This window comes from Heliangelus exortis, chromosome 1, assembly GCF_036169615.1.
Source record: "Heliangelus exortis chromosome 1, bHelExo1.hap1, whole genome shotgun sequence".
Lineage (NCBI taxonomy): Eukaryota > Metazoa > Chordata > Aves > Apodiformes > Trochilidae > Heliangelus > Heliangelus exortis.
The window spans coordinates 70,192,159-70,211,179 of NC_092422.1; the positions used below are offsets into that span (position 1 = coordinate 70,192,159).

Here is a 19,021-nt window from a genome sequence, read left to right on the forward strand (position 1 = left end):
CTCACTTCATTATTTCTTTATTTTTACATTGTGGTTGGTCACATTTGCCCGGCAACAAAATTGAAAAAGAAAATGAAGCAACTCTCTAAATGAAATCCACTTGATGGGCATCTTAACCCTGCACCATCTACCCTAGACCTGAAGGATGCATTGCTCCTATAGAGTGGAAAGACAGCTCAACTGCATTGCTTCCAGTTCACCCAGCTTTACATACAGAACAAAATTTATGGGTTTTTTTCCCTCAGACTTTAATACTTTTTATTATTCTGGGATGCTAAATTCTTATAGTGTTGATCAGAGGAAGTACACATAGTAATCCTGGGTGATTAAGTTTCATATATGAAGGGATAAAAGAGAAATAGGGATAAGAAAAAAAGAGATAAAAGAGCTGTCTCTTTGTAAAGAGCTCTTCTCTTTGTAAGAGAGTAAGGACAGCTAGGGATTTATGTGTATTCTAGATTTAAGAGCCATTTTTTTCTATGCTATTACAGTTTTTACTTTGTTTTATATTACGTTTTAATCTTAATCAGAGGTCTGTCTAAAATTTATAGCTATAATTAAACATGAAATTATTTAGAATATGGGTAAAATACAGTATTTGGGTAAATTTGTCATTTTCCTTTCAATGGTGATTAGGTTGTGCAGTTACAATTACAACATTCCTGACATCAATGGTCTTATAAAAAACTCATTACAAATTATTTTCTTAAAACAATATTTAATAATAATAAAGGAAATTACCTGTTAAAAAAATCAAATGTATCACTAATATTTTCCCAGTATTTCATTATTATCTAAGCATTTTTGCATTCTGGCTTACAAGATTTTAGTTTTGCAATGCAGTATTTTATTTTGTGTATGTATTTTGTGATTAGTTGCATCTGCAAAACTTATGTCTGCTGATTGTTTATATCTGTAATCAGCTATGCAACCAGACAACTAAAGGAGCTGAATATTCCAAGTAGCTTACAAGCACTTCCAAATAAAAAAAAACAACCCTCCAAGGACAAGAGGGGGAAAGTCCTGTGCCAGCATTAGTTAACTATAAGCAAAGTGTTCATGGCTATGGTTTCAAATTCAGAAAGGGCTGTAATTCTGCAATAGTGACAATTCTTCAAGCATTTTGGATGCACAGACAGCTCTGGAGATTTGTGCACTGAAAGTGGCTACCAATACTAGCAGAATGGTGGTCTGAACCACCATCTGGCCACCTTGCACCATCAGTTGATAATAAACTTTATGCACATTTTACTCATAGTTGTTGATAACTTTCAGAGAAGATGGCAGCTGTTCTATCACATAGAAAGTGTTCTACAAATGGCAGTCTGGTTGTGCACCCTGATTGTGCATGGCAAATGTGGCCCATGCATTGGGATGGGTTTGTATTTCCTGAAGTCCCAGTGTATTAGTTTTAAATTTCAACATCAAAAGTGATTTGGGTTCAGATCACCAGGGATTACTCTGCATCATGCTAAGCTGTAAACTTCGAAATCTGGGGATCAGATTCCCTGTAAAACAAAGATCTAGGAAACACTAGACAGTGTTTCCTCAAAAGACCCCTTATTGAGGTGACAATTTTTACATTTTGATGAATAAATCTCAGGTTGTTTTCCATTAAATTAAAAGAATGTACTTTTTCCTTTTTTGCATTTGAGATGGCTTGTGTTTTCCCCAGGTACTTCCTAGATCTTAATCTGGTATCAAAGACAAGATCTCTCTCTAATACATATGTGCAAACAACTCTATTTACTTGGAACTACTGGAATATTTTGCTTTTATTGGATTGACTAAAATTTTATCATATGTTTCTTTGGACATCTTATTGACAAAGAGATGAGTTATTGAATAATAATAATAATAAAACTAGTATTTTAAAGCCTTTAAAATATTTATACAAACACAGAATATTAAAAAAGAACAATGTGGCAAGAAGAGTTGAAGATTTTCTTAATTATTAATGCAGGTAGGATATTTATCCAAGTGAAAATTCATACACTTGCAGGCAGCATTTCTCCTATATGTAAGTCATATGTTGCTGACTTCTTACCATCAAGGATTAATTCATACAAGCTATAGTGTTCAATCATGTCAAAAATACTGATATACCATTAGGAATTTAAAACTTATTTCATCCTTTTATTTAACTTCTAACACATGCTAAACCCCAGTGTTTATTTGTGGCAGGGGAAGAGGAAGAAGGTAACAAGGAAGAGAGAGATGGGCTAGAAGAAAATTGCCTGCATATACTTGTGTGATTTATAGTCCATTTAACAGAGGGTTTTATGATCTGTAACCACCTGTACCTCTTGGGAGAGCTATTTTTCTTTCCTTTTAGCCAACAGAGTCAGACAAGAAATGTTATGTGGCACCCTCTCAGTCTTATCATTATCACCGAACCAGGTAGGAAGATGGTCCACACTTGGTTCAGTATGACTAGAAAACGGAATGTAAACTTCCCTGTACAATGCTCATCCCTTTAAAGCAGAATTTGTGGTGGTAAGGTTTTACTTCCATGTCCTGGAGAAGGTTGATAACCTAAGGAAACATAATTCAGAATCATTCTCTATTTTAGAAGCCTGTGGAGTCTCATCTTAGAAGAGTAAAATAGATGTCTTCCACATCCCAACTTAAGATTCACTTGACTGAGAAGGCTTGGAGTCAATTTACTGAGTAGGGTGGCATTCAGCTCCCTCCTTCCTGCCTGCTACATTTGTTCCTTTTAGCAAAATTTCAAAAATTTCACCTTCACTAAAGATAAAGCAGTCTCCACTGAGTTTTTATAAAGAGTATTAATTTCATACCAGATACAGCAACGGTTTTAAAAAGTGCAGATGACAGCTGTGTGCCAGTTCCTTTTATCCATATGTCAAAAAGTCCTTTGTTATCAGGTTTACAGACTCTTCCTAATACAGTTGAATCTTAACTAGAAAATTGGAGTTGAAATGACTGATGCTCCACATATACTTTCACAAACCACCTCACTTCAACGATACCTCCCCAAAAAACTAACAATAATTTGATAAGAGAGCCATGGAAGGTGTTTATTGCACTCCAGACAAACAAATTCCTTTCCAGCCTCAAATTTCAGTTACATTATGTGCTCTGTACCTGCAATAAAAATCATGGTTAACTGGAGTTATATAACATATGCTAAGGAAATATAACAGGATAAAATAAAACCATTAATAAATTTCCTTACAGTAAAATTTGCTTTAAAGAAGGGAAAACCTCCACCAAGTTTTCCCTCTTTGTGTTGCATTGATAACCAAAAAGTCACTTTCCTAATGTGCTTGGTCTGAAGAAAGTGAATGCCATGGGTTTTATGTTTCAGATGCAGACATCAATAAGAACAATGTTGAGGGCCATAATCAATAAGTTTACAAGGCTGCAGTTATAGGCCACCAGGAAATCCATTTTGACTTAATCAGCTTTCCAATTTTTCAGGGGAAATATAGCACTTCTGGATCATATCCAAGCAATGAAGACACAGTAATAAAATTATTTGATACAGTTTGCACAGTCTTCACAATTCTTAAATCAAGATGGTATTTTAGCAAAGATTAACACTTGGTTTCCCCCAGCATGTGCACCCTATTCCTCTCCCTGTTTTGTTACTGCAGTCTCTCCCTAATGCACCCTTCCTACTTAAATCTGACCTATGACATCCTTTTCAATGTGGATATTCTGCAGCTATTTAAATGTGTGAAATATTTGTGTGTGATAAAACTACTATTTGCTGAAATCACATTCTGCTATAGCAAAAAGACCTTTCACAAGTCTCAACACTACTGAATGGTTTTCAGTCTTTTCTGAAGAGGGAGAAGATTCCTTTTTCCTTTTTCTTTTCTTTCTTGAGGTTACCTACCACGGTTCAGTGCTTGAGGTGCCAAGTGTCTCAGCTGACTAAAGAGCACGGAAAGTTGCAGCTGGGGCAACTACTGAGAATGTCACAGCAGTGCTTGTTTGCATCAATGGCAACATATACAGAGAAAATTCTGCAACTGAAGCATAACTGCATTTCACATTTTTATTTACCTCTGAAGTTCATTTGCAATACAGAAAACTGAGAGAACAGAGATGAACTTGTGTATCTGAATTTGTTATGCTAAAGCAATATTCTGGTTAACAGCTAGAACTCCTTTTCTTGGTCTAAGGCACCTCCTCTGGGAGAATCAAAGCAGAGCAGCTCAGAATTATTGGTCTGAGTTTGTCTCCCTCTTGTCCATGCATGTTTCTACTCTGCCTTTGGAAAAAGTCATTAGTAATGAAACTATTTTGTGAAACTATAATTTTTCATTTTACCCTCAAAAAAGCTGCATCTTTGTATGAGAAGTCCATGGTAAGTGTGCTTTTCTGACTATCAGTTGCAGGATCTGCTACTAAACATTTTCTTTTCACAGACAGTAGGATAGTCTGCACAATGCAGTGCTAGTCTAAAGTTCACAATTTATTTGATCACACAGGAGTTTCAGCTAGCAGTTTCACCTGCAGTCATACAGTAATTTGGATTGGATTTTGTTACTATTAGGCACATTGCCCACACCCTAGGTATGTAGATAATAGTAATCAATTAGATTAATAGCAAACCATGAAGATGACACAGTGGAAATTGCTTTGTCAAATCTACAGGAACTTAATTAAATCTCTATTCTCCAACTTCCAACTTCTGTTCTCTAAATGAAGAGTTGCTGGCTACACAGTGTTATTGCTCTTTGGGAAATGAGGAGTAAACAACCCCATCACAATACACTTTTCAATATCCTCTTCCATGAACAAATTGCTTTGGTTGCTATATGGGTGCTCTTGATTTCAAAGAAATGAAAAATTCGCTCTATCAATATGCAGTTGAAGCTAAAGATAATGAAGAAAAATGATATTTAGCAGTTGTCTTCAAGCTGATGACATTTTGTGGTTGCTTAACAACTCCAAAATTTTGAAGTCAAGACTGAAGCAATTTCAGAATCTTATAAGTATCTAAACTGAGGCACATTTTCTACAATCATTTGTGCTCTGATGTTCATCAAAGTTGATTCACACATCATCTTTGCTTTTGGATTCCATCTGCTTCATTTTTTTGATTTCAAGGAATGTGCTGACTCTTAACTATAAATCTCAGCGCTACATAATACAAAGTCTTTGATTATGTTTTTGACCTGGCTTTGCTTCTCTTAAAGCAAAGATTTTCCCTCCACAATTACTGGTCTTACATTTTTGCCATGGACAAATGGAAGACTTGACTCTTTTGTTTCCTTTTCCTGTATCTCACTGGAAGGCTTGGTTCTAGATGGTTTATATAATGGTTTCTTCTTTCTCTCCAGCTCCTTTCTTCAAACATTTTGCTTTTCTCCATTAAATAATTCCAATTATTTGCTGCATTTTTTTTGAATCAAAGGAATCTTTGATTCTGCTAATATTTCACTTCATATCCCAGTTTTACATTGTAGATCTTCTGAGGAAAGAGCTCCAGAGTGGGGTGTCAGATGAAACACTTTCCCCCTGCCGAGCCTTCTTTTAATCATGAGAGCAAGCTAAGTCCTAACACTTGGAATATGATGGCTTAGAGCCCATAGGTCAATGGGCTGAAGGAGAGAAGAAATCAACAGCCTTTCTCACACTATTCCCTACCCCCTGCATTAAGCTTACCTGGTGCTGACACAGCCACCAGCACACTCAGTGAGCCCTGCTGCTGGAGCAGGCTCATCAGCTCTTGGAAATCCTGGGATGAGCTCAAGTTCTTGTCCTCCTTCTGTTCTCCACTTCAATAATAAGGTGATTAGCCCACGATTTGTGAAGTGTCAGCCAAAGGGTACCTTAACACAAAGTGTTGATGACAAGTGTGTTTCTCCTGCAAAGGAGAAATGTTCACAGAGAGCTCCTTTTCCACTCCAGTCTTTCATTTCCACTGATTTGGCAAAAAAAAGTTCTACCCTCTCAATGTCAAAACACAGGAAGTTCAGCAAAGCTACAAAATGGTAAATTAAAATAAAATAAATGGAAACAAAGTAATTAAAAAAAAGCTTTCTATTTTAAACTTTGTTGGTTTTTGTTTAATATTTTTCTACTATTAAAAATTAAAACAATTTTTCATCTCTTCTATGAATCTTCTTGCAATATATTTTATATAGCTTGCTTCTACCGAAGACATTTTTTTGAATATATGCAACATGAGGTTGATTCTGGGCAGAGGTTTCTATGATTTAACTGTAGCTTTCTTAAGAAAGACATCTAACACAAATGAGGAATGAACATATCAGCTTTTTCAGATCTTTATTTGTAGCAGGTAAATGCCAAGCTCCATAGAAGTCAGACTACATTTTGAAATTAATCCTGTTCCAATGTGATGCATTTTCACCTGAATGTATTCAGTGAAACTCCTGTTTATGTATATCTTGCAGCCTGGAAATTCTACCAAGATTAATCCCATTGAACTTCCAATAAAATGTAAAAACTAATTCTCTCGTGAGGCAAAAAGTGTAAGTTCCAGTACAGTATTTCAGACATCACTAACCTGCATTATTTTTTTTTTTTTAAATCTGTTTTCATGGATGAATTTAACTCTCTTTTGCTGCACTTATCCTATTTTCCAATGGTAAAAACTTGGTCATGAGGTTTTGCCCTTATTTTGTGGAGGCTGGAATTATTCTCAGGATATGCCTGAAGCACATGTTCCATATTATGCCAAATAAACCCAAATATGACTTTAAAATTAAGACCGTGCTTGGTTTCTAGATTAACAAAAAATTATTAAGCATGCTCTGAAGTATTAGTTGGGACTGAAGTTTGCTTGCTGAGTTAGAGGATAGAGTTTTTCGATTAGTTTTTAACAGCCTTCTTCATACAAACCCAGATAAGGCATTCAAATGTTCTGATTGCTTTAATGTCCTCATGATCTGCAGCCAGGATCTAGTACAGATTTTTTTAGCTCACCCAGAACTTTCATCTGGAAAGAAGCAGATGGAAGAAAGGGAAGGGATCCAAGTTTTTACTCCTTTTTTTTCTTCTGGAACAGATGTTGTTTGGATGATCAAGCTACAAGAGCCACAAATCCAACCAAAAAGTGGGTAAAGACATATATACAAACATTTTTTGGTTGATATTTGGTATTCTTAAGTTTGCTATAACTAAAGAATTCAATTTGGTGTAATTTTTTGATTTCTCATTCAGTCAAGAGAAAAACTAGCCATGACACCGGTACTTTAATAATAGTGAAATAGTACAGGATCAGGAAGTTGGCCAGCAGGAAGCAGTCATTGGAAAGGGAATTTACTAAAAGGAATGGAAGGTTATACCATATAACGCGGGTTCACAGATTTCAGTTTGAGGCGATAATCTGACTGACAACTGTCAGATGGGATAATAAAAGCATGGAAGAAAAGCATATATGGGATAGGACTTACTGTTAAGAAGTGATAGTTTTGTGATTCTGTATGCTTAGCAAAAGATAAGGCTATTAAATTAGAATTGCAGGATATGCTGATCTCATTGAGGTGCTCACAATGAAATAATTCTGATTTTGCAAGTGATACATTTATTAATGTCTCTACATCTTAAAAAAGATAATTCAGGGCTACAGTCACAGTTCATCCAAAGAAAACTAAATGTCACATGCTCCATTTTTATTTTTTCGTAAAACTCACCAGTTAAATTAAATATATGTAAAATATAAAAAAGGTTACTAATCACAGATTATTAAAGCTTGCTCCACGTAGTAACTTCCCTGTTGGAATTCAGTAATTACGACCCAAACAGGCACCTGTTTTGCACTTGAAATCTCAGTTACTGATCTAGAGTAACACTTCATGTTATGTTACATAAGCCAAAGGAGGAATTATACAGCAAAAAGACGAGAAATGAAGCTCAAATTGGACGGAATGAGTTGTTGTCACAGTACAAACGCTAATGATGGCAATATTCCATGGGCCTAAAGAAATAACATAATATACAAAACTCCTACATTGGAAAAATATTTACCATTTAAAAAAAAAAAGTGTTAATTTTTGAGGTATGAACAGGTTACAGTAACAGAAAATAACTGTCTACATAAAAGATGTAAACATTTGGTGCATTTTCTTTTTAAAATCCAGGAGGAAAAACTCACCCTGAATACTGAACAATATGATTCATTGGTGTTTGTCCTGATGAAAAAACCTTAAACCTAAACCAGTTAAGCACCAGAAATGCCCAGAAATTATTTTTGTGAGGAAGATCACAGATAAACAGATGATAGTAAAAAAAAAAAAATATTAGGTCAGAGAAAGCTTCTCATATTACGTGGACATTCTCTTATGACATATTTCATGCTCCTTGTCTTTATGGAGTTTTATATTTTACCAAGATTTTGGAGTATGTTATGGACACTCAATTAGAAATTTAGCTTTTTAAATGTTGAATACAATAGTTCATTTTATATAACACTCATAAACCCCACAAAATATAACTTTCTTTATATAAAATAAAAGACATTGCTTCCTCCATGTCATACATGTACTTGTTGATTCCACTGAAAACTGTTCACGTCTGTCCTTTTTTTAAGTAATGCTCACCCTTGTCCTGATGAGAAACAGGGAGAAGTAAGAAGGACATTTTGTGGAAATTACTGTAGCCAGAGAAATACATTTTAAGTATTTCAATAAATCAAACCTACAATTTCTGTATTTTAAAAATAGATAGCAAAACTCTCTGTAGGGAACTTGGCAAGAAAAGAGCTCAAGAAAGAGGTAAGAATGGAAAAGTAAGGAGGGCCTACAGAAGGGTACCCTATTTGGATATGAAGGATTTAAGGCCATAACTATAACAAAATTGAAGCAGAGAGACAGCCTCTATTCATTTCACAAGAAGGCAAATGTTACATGGCAATGAGGCAAATGAGAATAAAAAAAAGGAAAAAAAAAAAAAAAAGGAAGATGCAAAGCATTTTGGTTAAACTTCAGGATCACATGACCATAAGGAGCTATACAAATATACAAATAGGTAGGGGATCACTGTGGCAAAAAAAGATTATGACAGTTATAGAATAATAGGGATTCCAAGGAAGTCATCTAGAAGTCATCTCATTCAAATCCCAAGAAGAAAACAAAATTAAAAGTCCCAATAAGAAGTACAACACAGCCCCTGAAAACAACTGCAAAAAAACCCACTCCAAAAACATGATACAAAGGAGAATAGATGGGGAAGTACAGGATGAGGAAATGGATAAACATGTTGATAGCGATAATTGTATCAAAAACAATGTAATGGGATAAAAGCCAATTCAGAACAGATTTCTGCTTAAGATCTACACAGTACATCATTCAAGTGGAAACAGAGCAAGAAGCTTCCAATGCAATTACAATAAATTGTCTAAATAGTTTCATAATATTCCCGGAAAACATGATGTGCAGAGAACAAGGCTAAATTCACTTCGTAAGATGAAAAGATGCTTTAATTTAGCATTTATCACAAGGACAAATCATAAACATTCCAGTCAGCTTTCAAAGGTACTGTGTGCAACACTTAGTGATAAAAGGATTTTTGTGCTTTGATTTTGAGGAAAAGATGGAAAAGAATCATAAACCATAACAAAATTTCATTCTACTTTCCTGCTCTCTAGTCAAGTGCATGTTCATAGACATTAATCATATGCTGGTAAACCAAACAGTTCTGGTTTGAAATCCTCCATGGACTTCAGCAGTAGTGTTGCCTCTTTTTTAAGATCTGGATTTAATTTTTCATCTGGAATCATAACCACTTGCATTCCTGCTGCCAGTGCTCCTTTAACTCCAAGTGGTGAATCTTCAAACACAAGACACTAAGAAACAAGATGGTGAGAGGAAAAAATTAATTAAAGAATAATTAAGGAATAATAACTTGTAATATATATATAAAAAAAAGAGAATGATCCCACATAAAACTTAGTTGCAAAGCTAAATTCTGTTCCTGGCTTTGACATCTCTAATTAGAACAAGGGCAAACCTCTCAATTTGAACATCTGCATGGTAATTAACCTTAAACACATTTCAAGTCAAAAAAACCATCAACATGGATACTTAAATCCTAACAAATGGTTATCCAGATGTTCCTAAGTGATTTGTTTTATAGGAATGGATTTAAGCACAAGCTTAAAGTTAAGCAAGTGCTTAAATACCTTCCTAAGCAGGCAATTTAACCCTTCAGGACCAACTTTACAACCTGTAAAATGGCAAAAGCAGTGCTTTCAGTTACAGATGTAGTATTTACTAAATACACAAGAGGACAAAGACTACACTACCTAGGTCAATATGGGGACTTTGAATGAGTGGAGAGGAAACAAGAGGTCACTTGTCAGAAGAGTGCTGTTAAATTCATGCTCTGTTTGCTTAATTCCTTCATAGCAATGGTGAGAAAGAAAATCAGCAATTATGTTGGAAGGTTACTTTTAGAGAACAGACAATTTAGTTTGTAAAAATTCCATGTCTTACAATAGTCACAATCATTCAAGATCACAGTGTGGAAGCCACGTTGTTGAAAACACTCAATACATTATTGAAGTTAATTTTGTAATTTAACACCAGAATACTAAATAAAAATAAATTTTAAAAAAAATCTAGTCTGAACTTTTATATATCACAAGATAATGCTTCTGGAGTTCATTGACAAATGTATATATTGATCCATCTCTTCCTGATATTATCCAGTCTTGAGTTTGAATTTTTGGTCATGGACAACCCAAAGCAACCCTTGGAATCCAATAATCAAAAAATTCTGACCTACACAGACAAGTGGTTTCTTAAACTCCTGCAATTCAGATGACATTTATTAGCAATATTATTAGCACTGCTACTACTAATAATAGCAAAATTACTGCCACCAGTAATTTCAGTAATTCAATACAGATGTTGGGATGATTAGTGCAATTTTCTTCACACCCTCCAAAAGTGCACATCTGCCTTATCACAAATATCTCTCTCATGCATTAAGCCTTTCCCTACAGTCATTATCGATGTACCAAATCCCTTCCTACATACTCAGAATGGATTTTCTTATCCTTTTTTTTCACATCACTATAGACTGGCAATAGTGAATGGGATTAGAGTAATGATTTGCTAAACTTTAATTTTTGACTGGATGCAGATATGACACACTAGGAGAACATTCAACAGCATACTGTGTCTTTCAGGTTCTCTAGCACACAACTGTTTCCCCAGGGAAGATGCAGGGATGCACAAGATTTGTCTCTTACCGCTGTGCTCTAAGAGAACCAAGATGCAACCTGCGAAAACTTTATTATGTGCAAAGAAAACATTTTTGCAAATTGTATTAAATGTCTGCCCTATTTAGGCCAATCTACTTATCACAGATTGTGGAAAACAAACCCTTTGTTTCTGGCTTTTTAAAAATGTTAATTTTAAAAATACTGATTCTTAGCTGTAAACATGTCAGCAATCACTCGGAGTCTGCCAGGAGAAAGCAAGAGATGCTTTCTACCTTGCATATAATAGAGTAAAAATTAACTGCTTTTATTAAGTCACTGGAATTGCACCATTCTTGCTTTGTGCTAATTTCCTTTATGTAGTCACTGAATTCCAGTTTAAAAAATGTAATATTTTCAAATGTGGATCATTATTACTATTACTAACTATAAACATGTAACCAGCTGATCCTGCAAAGCTTGGCACAATTGCTATTGGATCTAAAGTGTAGGTTCTGCCTTTAGCTTTTGTTCTTAACAATACCTCAGTTTGTGACCCTAAGCACTCTGAGGACAGTAAATGAAACCCTGACAGGCTTTGCCTTTTGAAGAGTAAGCTTAAATGTTGCACAGAACAGCATTATCACAGCCTTTCAGAAACCTTGTCTGAACCAGCCCATATTAAAAAATATACTTCACTGCTCTTCCTTGAAAGACCTAATTGACTTCCATGATGTCACTAAGCTTCCTGTATGAGCAGAGCTGATGATTATGGAAGGCAATATGCATAATGAAAAGCTTAACTAATTCCCTGGAACTAGAAGCAATTAAAACTCTTAATTACCAAAGAAGCCAGGCAAATGACCCATAATTACAGTGGCTTTAGTGTTACAGGAAATAAGTGTACTAGCTCTTCCCCCAGTCTTTCTTGCTACTGACACTTATTGTCAACAGCACAGCAGCATTTTTAATGGACAAAAGGTTTACAGAGATTCCTACACAAAATGGATTTATTAACTGCCTCACTGAGATGTTATAAACTGTTCACCATCCTGGCCCACCCACATACTAAATTTAGAGATATGAAAGCAGCCAAGTTCTTCCCCATTTCGCATAAGTATTGCAACATCAGCATCACTCCAACTGAGAGAGACAGATGAGGTTTATAAAGACTTCAGATGAAATTCTGGCTGCTTCTCTGCATTATTTCTGAAACTTGTGTCACTGATCAATACGCCTGCTTTTGAGATTGCTCAAAAGGTCATACTAATACAGGACAGTTTTCACTTTGGAATGAACTAGATCCTTAAAAAAGTAAAGTAGTAAAACAAATTAATTTATGTGAATCTAGGAAAAGAATGTGAATCTAGAAAACAAATCAATCACTTAACTTAAGGAAGAAATAATAAAATCACTCATTACCTCATCTTCCTACATAAAGTTTAAGAATATAAGAACAGACAGTTAGTTATATAAATATTCCATCCAGACATTTACACTATACAAGTTGGAAAGAGCCAGCTGTACATGCCAAAGGCCTAAGAGTGCTACCTGTAAGTGTTACTAAGATTTCTGAATCTTGTGTTAACTAAGAAGTCTGGAAGGACAGATTTGAAGTTAAGATTTGGAAAGCATATGAAGATATGAATATGCACAGGCAGAGCTTACTGAACAGACATCCTTGACAACACACAGCACTACTGTAGCAGTTCTAAAACAGAGAGAAAGATGAGACTAAAGATGGTGTAGTATTAACAAATAGAATGTATTTACAAATTAAACATTACCATATACTGTTCTATAAAGAAATAATGATTTTCATTGTCTTAAAAATGGGTGAATATAGCCCCAAATTTTTTCATATTGTATTAGAAAAATCTTCCATTTTCTGGTTATGGTCTGGTCTGGTTTGAACCTTAATCTCAGTGAGAACATTTGCAGACATTGGAACTAAACAACACATTTTAGCATTTTTCCTTTGTACTAATTTTACTGGGAAGAGTATCAAGTATTTAATTCCCTTTGATAAAGAGTGAGAAGAAAAACAACTGAGTATTCTTTTTCTTTCTGAAACATTTTCTTTAAATATTATTTTTACATTGCATTCCCCATATACTCCAAAGGAAACAACTGCTATTGAATTAATGAGAAAATATTGAACTTCACGTTTTTTGTGGTTTGGTTTGGTTTGGTTTGGTTTTTTGTTTTTTTTTTCTGTCATCCATCACTGTAACATTTACCTTGTGGTCTGTTCAAACTGAAGCCAACACTGGACAAAATATACTTAAAAAACCTATTGTGTCCGATACATAACTAAGTTAAACGACCCTGTCTAGTAGGAACTACCTACAGAATGAATTCCTCACCATGCAAAAAAAAAAAAAAGACCATATGGGGAAAAAGTGGGTAAAAAGATAAAGAAAAATAATTAATTTTATTCTTCCCTCCTGCAGAATACAAGCAAAAAAGGGAAAACAGTGGAATTTTGAGCCTTAAAATCACAGGTTCAAAAGGGCCGGTAAGACTTCTGGGAGTTTAGTAGAAGATAATTGTATTTTTCTGTATTAAATGACACAGAACCATTTAGTATCTCAATGTGATACATTATGTTTGGACTTCTTATAGATTGCATATAATATTTGTGTAAGTAAACTCTTTATTCATTATTGACTAGACTCCTTCATGATCAAACAAACTGGTCAAAAGCAAGATGTGTTACCTGTAACACTTCCACTCTGAAAACATTTGATAACCTTATTAATTTACATATACATGCACAATGCAGTCACCTATAAGCATTCCAGTATCTTAAAGGGGCCTACAAGAAAGCTGGTGAGGGAGTCTTCAGGATCTTGGGTAGTGATAGGACGAGGGGGAACAGATTAAAACTAGAGGTTGGTAAATTTAAATTACACATTAGAAAAAAGTTCTTTGCCATGAGGGTGGTAAGACACTGGAAGCTCCATCCCTGGAAGTTTTTAAGGCCAGGCTGGATGAGGCTTTGAGCAACCTGATCTAGTGGGAGGTGTCCTTGCCCATGGAAGGCAGATTGGAACTAGATGGTCCCTTCCAACCCTGAAAGTTCTATAATTCTGTGATTTAAGGTCTAATTCAAATTTCATCATATTACAAAAAAAAAATACCCAATGATTTCAACAGGCATAAAAAGTGAGCCCCAAAACAGGCCACAGTATGAAATCAAGTGAGTACAACCAGATCATGATGATTTCAGAATGGTGTTGTTCATCTCTGTGAACCAGAAGGTGGTCAGGAGTCATTTCTACAGGTAACTTGTTGACTGTCCACTTACAAAAGTAGTTTTACTTTTTTCATTGTGAAAAACTAGCTTATGTTCTGTGGTCATAATTCAAAATTAAGACATAACAAAGAAATAATTTATCAGTCTGAAAGATACTACTACTGAATTTGTGGTTTTTGATTTGTTAAAGAATCTATGTCTTTCTCCTTACTGACTCTTTTTTCAGATTTTCAAAATCATTTCATTACTGACTACTGTTACTATAGTGAGTAACCCAAGAATTTTCAAGAACCATACTATAATTCAGAATACCACTCAGACCTACCCACATCCCTTATGAAATGATGAGATTAAAGAACAATAGAATGTTAGGGGCTGGAAGGGACCCCGAAAGATTGAGTCCACCTGCCCCGTCAGAGCAGGATCAACCAGTGCAGGTCACACAGGAACACATCCAGGCAGGTTTTGAATGTTTCCAGAGAAGGAAATTCCACCACCTCACTGGGCAGACTGTTCCAGTGTTCTGTCACCCCCACAATGAAAAATCTTTTCCTTATGTTTACACAGATCCTCCTATGTTCCAGCTTGCACCCATTGCCCCTTGTCCTATCACTGCACATCATTGAGATGAGCCTGGCTCCATCCTCCTGGCACTTGCCCTTTACATATTTATAAACATTAAAGAGGTCACCCCTCAGTCTCCTCCAAGCTAAAAAGACCCAGTTCCCACAGCCTTCCCTCCTAAGGGAAATTTTCCACTCCCTCAATCATCTTTGTAGCTCTGTGCTGGACTCTTTCAAGCAGTTCCCAGTCCTTCTGGAACCGAGGGGCCCAGAACTGGACACAATATCCCAAATGCAGCCCCACCAGGGCAGAGTAGAGGGGTAGGAGAACCTCTCTCAACCTACTAACCACACCCCTTATAATGCACCCCAGGATGCCATTGGCCTTCTTGGCCACAAGGGCACATTGTTGGCTCATGGTGATACCCCCAGGTTCCTTTTCTCTACCATGCCCTCTAGCAGCTCAGTCCCCAACCTATACTGGTACATGGGATTGTTTCCCAGATGTAAGACCTTACACTTGCCCTTCTATTTCATCAAATTTCTCCTCGCTCAACCCTCCAGCCTTTCTGTTTATCATTTGTGGGAAGCATCGGGAATTCACAAAAAGAAAAGGAAACACCAGCAACTTCACAGTAATAACACAGATGCTGGGCTGATTTTTTGTTAACCAGTGTATTCTTTTTTCCTATGCTTTGATACACGAAGTATCTAGGGAAAAATGAAAAATGTATTTCTGGGTGACCCATTTACCACCAGAGTTACTTAAACATTATTGAATAAATGCATTTTAAGCAGCTGCAGTATTTGGCCTCCAACTGTGTTAAGTCTCTGAAGAATAAACAAAAAACTCCCAATGAAATAACTTAATTAATAACAATTAATAACTTAATAACTTAATATTAATTAATATTTTTGGACTTGGACTATTTACAGAGATAGTCAGGAAAATTAGCACTAACAACAATAAATTACACTTGTTTTTTTAATGTTAAAGACATATGTCAAGTAGACTATTCAAGGATAAAAATCATATTAAATTTGCTGTTTGGGAAAGTCATGTAGCTTACAGCTCCACAAGTTAGTTTTATTAAGGAAAATTAGGAGTAAGCCAACATATTTTAAAATGCTGTAGCAAACTAACAAACAAGATGGAAACTTATAAAGAAATGAATTAAGCATCAGAGTACCAGAATACTACCACCCACCATGCTTTATGATTCAATTATTCATATTAAGAACTATTTGGAAATTGTATGTACATACACTTTTAAATTCAGATTTTTATTAATTCACTACTAGCAGTATGTTGCAGACCACCACAAGTATCAAGTATCAGAAGACTTTTAAACTAAAAACAAAAAATCAGAAGCATAATTTTTAAAAAAAAAGTGTAAACAAAGGAAGTGTTCTACACCTGCAAATAATTACACCACTTCTTGCATAAATGCCACTTTACATTTTAGCTTACACCAGCAGCTACTCTCTCACAAACCAGCTCACGGGATGTTACCTTCTGGTGGGCTAGAAAGAGTGAAATGGCTTGGATGGGGAAGGAGGAGGAGAAATTTCAAGTTTCTTGCTTGTTTTCAAGACTCAATCAAGTGAAAGAAAGTGCTTCTGTGAGTGACAGCTGGAGCCAGACACAGCGGCTCTGTGAGGCAGGGAGAAGGTCACATTTACATGCGGGGTTACTCTGATCATTCCGGATGGCTGGAGCACTCTTTTCACAGAGGACTGTGTGTTTAGAGGACAGCACACTGGGAACTTTGTATGGCAACTTGTGTTACAGGCCTCAAGAAATTCCCAGGCGTTTCTGAAACAGTGTCCAATTATCCCAGCAGCAGAAATCTAACTCAATCAACTGCAGCTTGGATTAGCCATAGTAGGGTATTGTTCTTTGACGGAGAACACAAGGCAAATGCCCAAGATGCTCTCTACTGAGCCTACTCAGACTGCGTAAAATGCTGGGGTTTTATGCCACTTACCTCTGAAAGTGGCCTAAAAAGGAATTTTGTGCAATAAAATAGTTAATTTGTGCTGCCTTCCCATCCACACAGAAGTACCCTTACCAGTAAGAACACATCAAACCACTGAGTTTCTTGATGTTCAACACACAACACATTCCAGTAAGTGCACCTTGCATGCAGAGCTCTTGATTACTACAGGTAATTAACAAACTTTCCTACTCAATGCATGTCCAGCCAGACCTGGAGTATCTTCAAGGATGCAGATTACACAAACCTCCTGGGCAACCTGTTCCCATATTTCACCACCCCTGCAGTTAAAGTGTTTTTTGAACATCTAGCAGGAAAGTGCATTCCAGCTTGTGCCTGTTGCCTACTGAATGATCACTCTGCACCTCAGAGAAGAGGCTGGCTCCATCTCCTGAGTAAGCACATCAGAGATACAAAGCAGGTACACCCAAAGGAGGAGCTGTTTTGATGAATACAAATTTGAAGTCTCAGACTGAAACTTGAAGTAGGTTTCAAAAATATTTCCTAAATAAATGCAACATCCTGTCTGCCACAGGGAACAGTCTACAAAGGTTGCAGTGTAGCACAGCAGGCAGGTACTTGGCCTATTTTGTGTAACTGCACATCACCACTTGCCAATAAGCAACCCAGCAGGTGCTGCAGAAGGCAGATGATCTTGACAGAGCAATCCAATTTTTTTCTAGTACCATAATTTTTGGCAATAGTTTCTTTTGGTTCTATAATGTCTCATTGGCAAGTGTTATTTTCCCATACAGAAAGAGAAGTCTGCATATCAAAATGTACTTAAATCTGATCTAATCATCTTAATTATTTTATAATCTTTGACAGAAGTGTTAATAACAACCCACATATGGTTCAGACATAATTTGCTAATTCCTTTAGTAAAGAAAGAAAGGGTGAGAAAAGGCATTTACCTTTAAACCAGTTTTTAAGAGGAGTGAAAAAAAGTAATGGAAGAGGTCTTTTTTTTTCTATTCAGTACAAGCTTCTCATGGAACCTTACAGTTCAGTGTCACTGCTCTGGATTAACTTGGTGAGATGTAACTGTGTACACTTTAACTCTTCATGACCAGAAGGAAAAGGGCTTTTCTTTCAAACTTCAAATACCTTAAAGTTATCTTTTATAGAACATAAGATTACTAGCAAAAAGCTCCAAGTACATAGCTGTAAACTTGCACCTTTAAGTAAAACAAATAAAGCACTAATAAAATTCTTATTAAATTTACATATTTCAGCTACAGGAAACAAATACGTATATTAAAAATGGCAGCTCTCTGTTCTCAATATAGATTTTCTAAGAGGAAGGTGGACAATGAGTGCAAAACTAAGCTGGAAAAATATTAAGTTCTAATTTGTAGTATTTAGGTGAACACCTTCTTATAACTTTAGAAGAAAAAACCCCAAATCAATACTTCTTATGACATTGCTTGTAAGAACAACTTAATAGCATGGGTTTCACACCAAAAAAAATTTAAAGCAGGTTTTACACCAGTACACACCAAAACCAAGAACAACTTCTAAAATCTTTTAAAAATGCAGTATCTTGGAAAGACTAACACCTTATAAGAGGGTTAAAGAAACAGAAGAGATAAAGAAGAGGAATAAACCTAAGATAATCAACACCAGTAAGAACTATCAGAATCTGAAATACACTATTTTGAAAAAGGAAAGAAGCTAGCATAATAAAGAAACAGAAACTTGTAAAGCTTCATATGTTGAAACACAGTTGTTCAATGGTTTGGCCCTGGGTCATTTTGGGGGATGTTTGCTAAAACAGAATTACTGAGTGTTTTCTTTTTAACTCACTGATACTGAAAGTACTATTTCCACTAAAATATGAACTTGTAAAATAGCAATTACTATTAATAATTGTTATAAAATTAGTCTGTAACATGTATGCAAGGATAATTTACACTCCTATTTACTGTATTTCCATAATATACCGTTGGGATTAAATTCCATGTACACGTTTAAGATAAAAGCAAATGTGAACAGTATAAACACCTTTCTCTTAATCAGCCCCTTAACCTGTTCCTAGGAGGTAGTTTCAAATGCA

At 35.6% G+C, this 19,021-nt stretch overlaps 1 protein-coding gene across 1 annotated transcript in view; it reads right to left on the bottom strand.

The window, feature by feature from the left end:
* Window positions 1-9,403: 9,403 nt before the first annotated feature.
* Window positions 9,404-19,021, bottom strand: part of PUDP (pseudouridine 5'-phosphatase) — a 64,853-nt gene continuing 55,235 nt past the window's right edge. Inside the window, exon 4 of the mRNA XM_071747734.1 lies at window positions 9,404-9,787. Coding sequence (XP_071603835.1) covers window positions 9,611-9,787 — 177 coding nt within the window. The 3' untranslated portion in view covers window positions 9,404-9,610. The remainder of the gene's footprint in view (window positions 9,788-19,021) is intronic.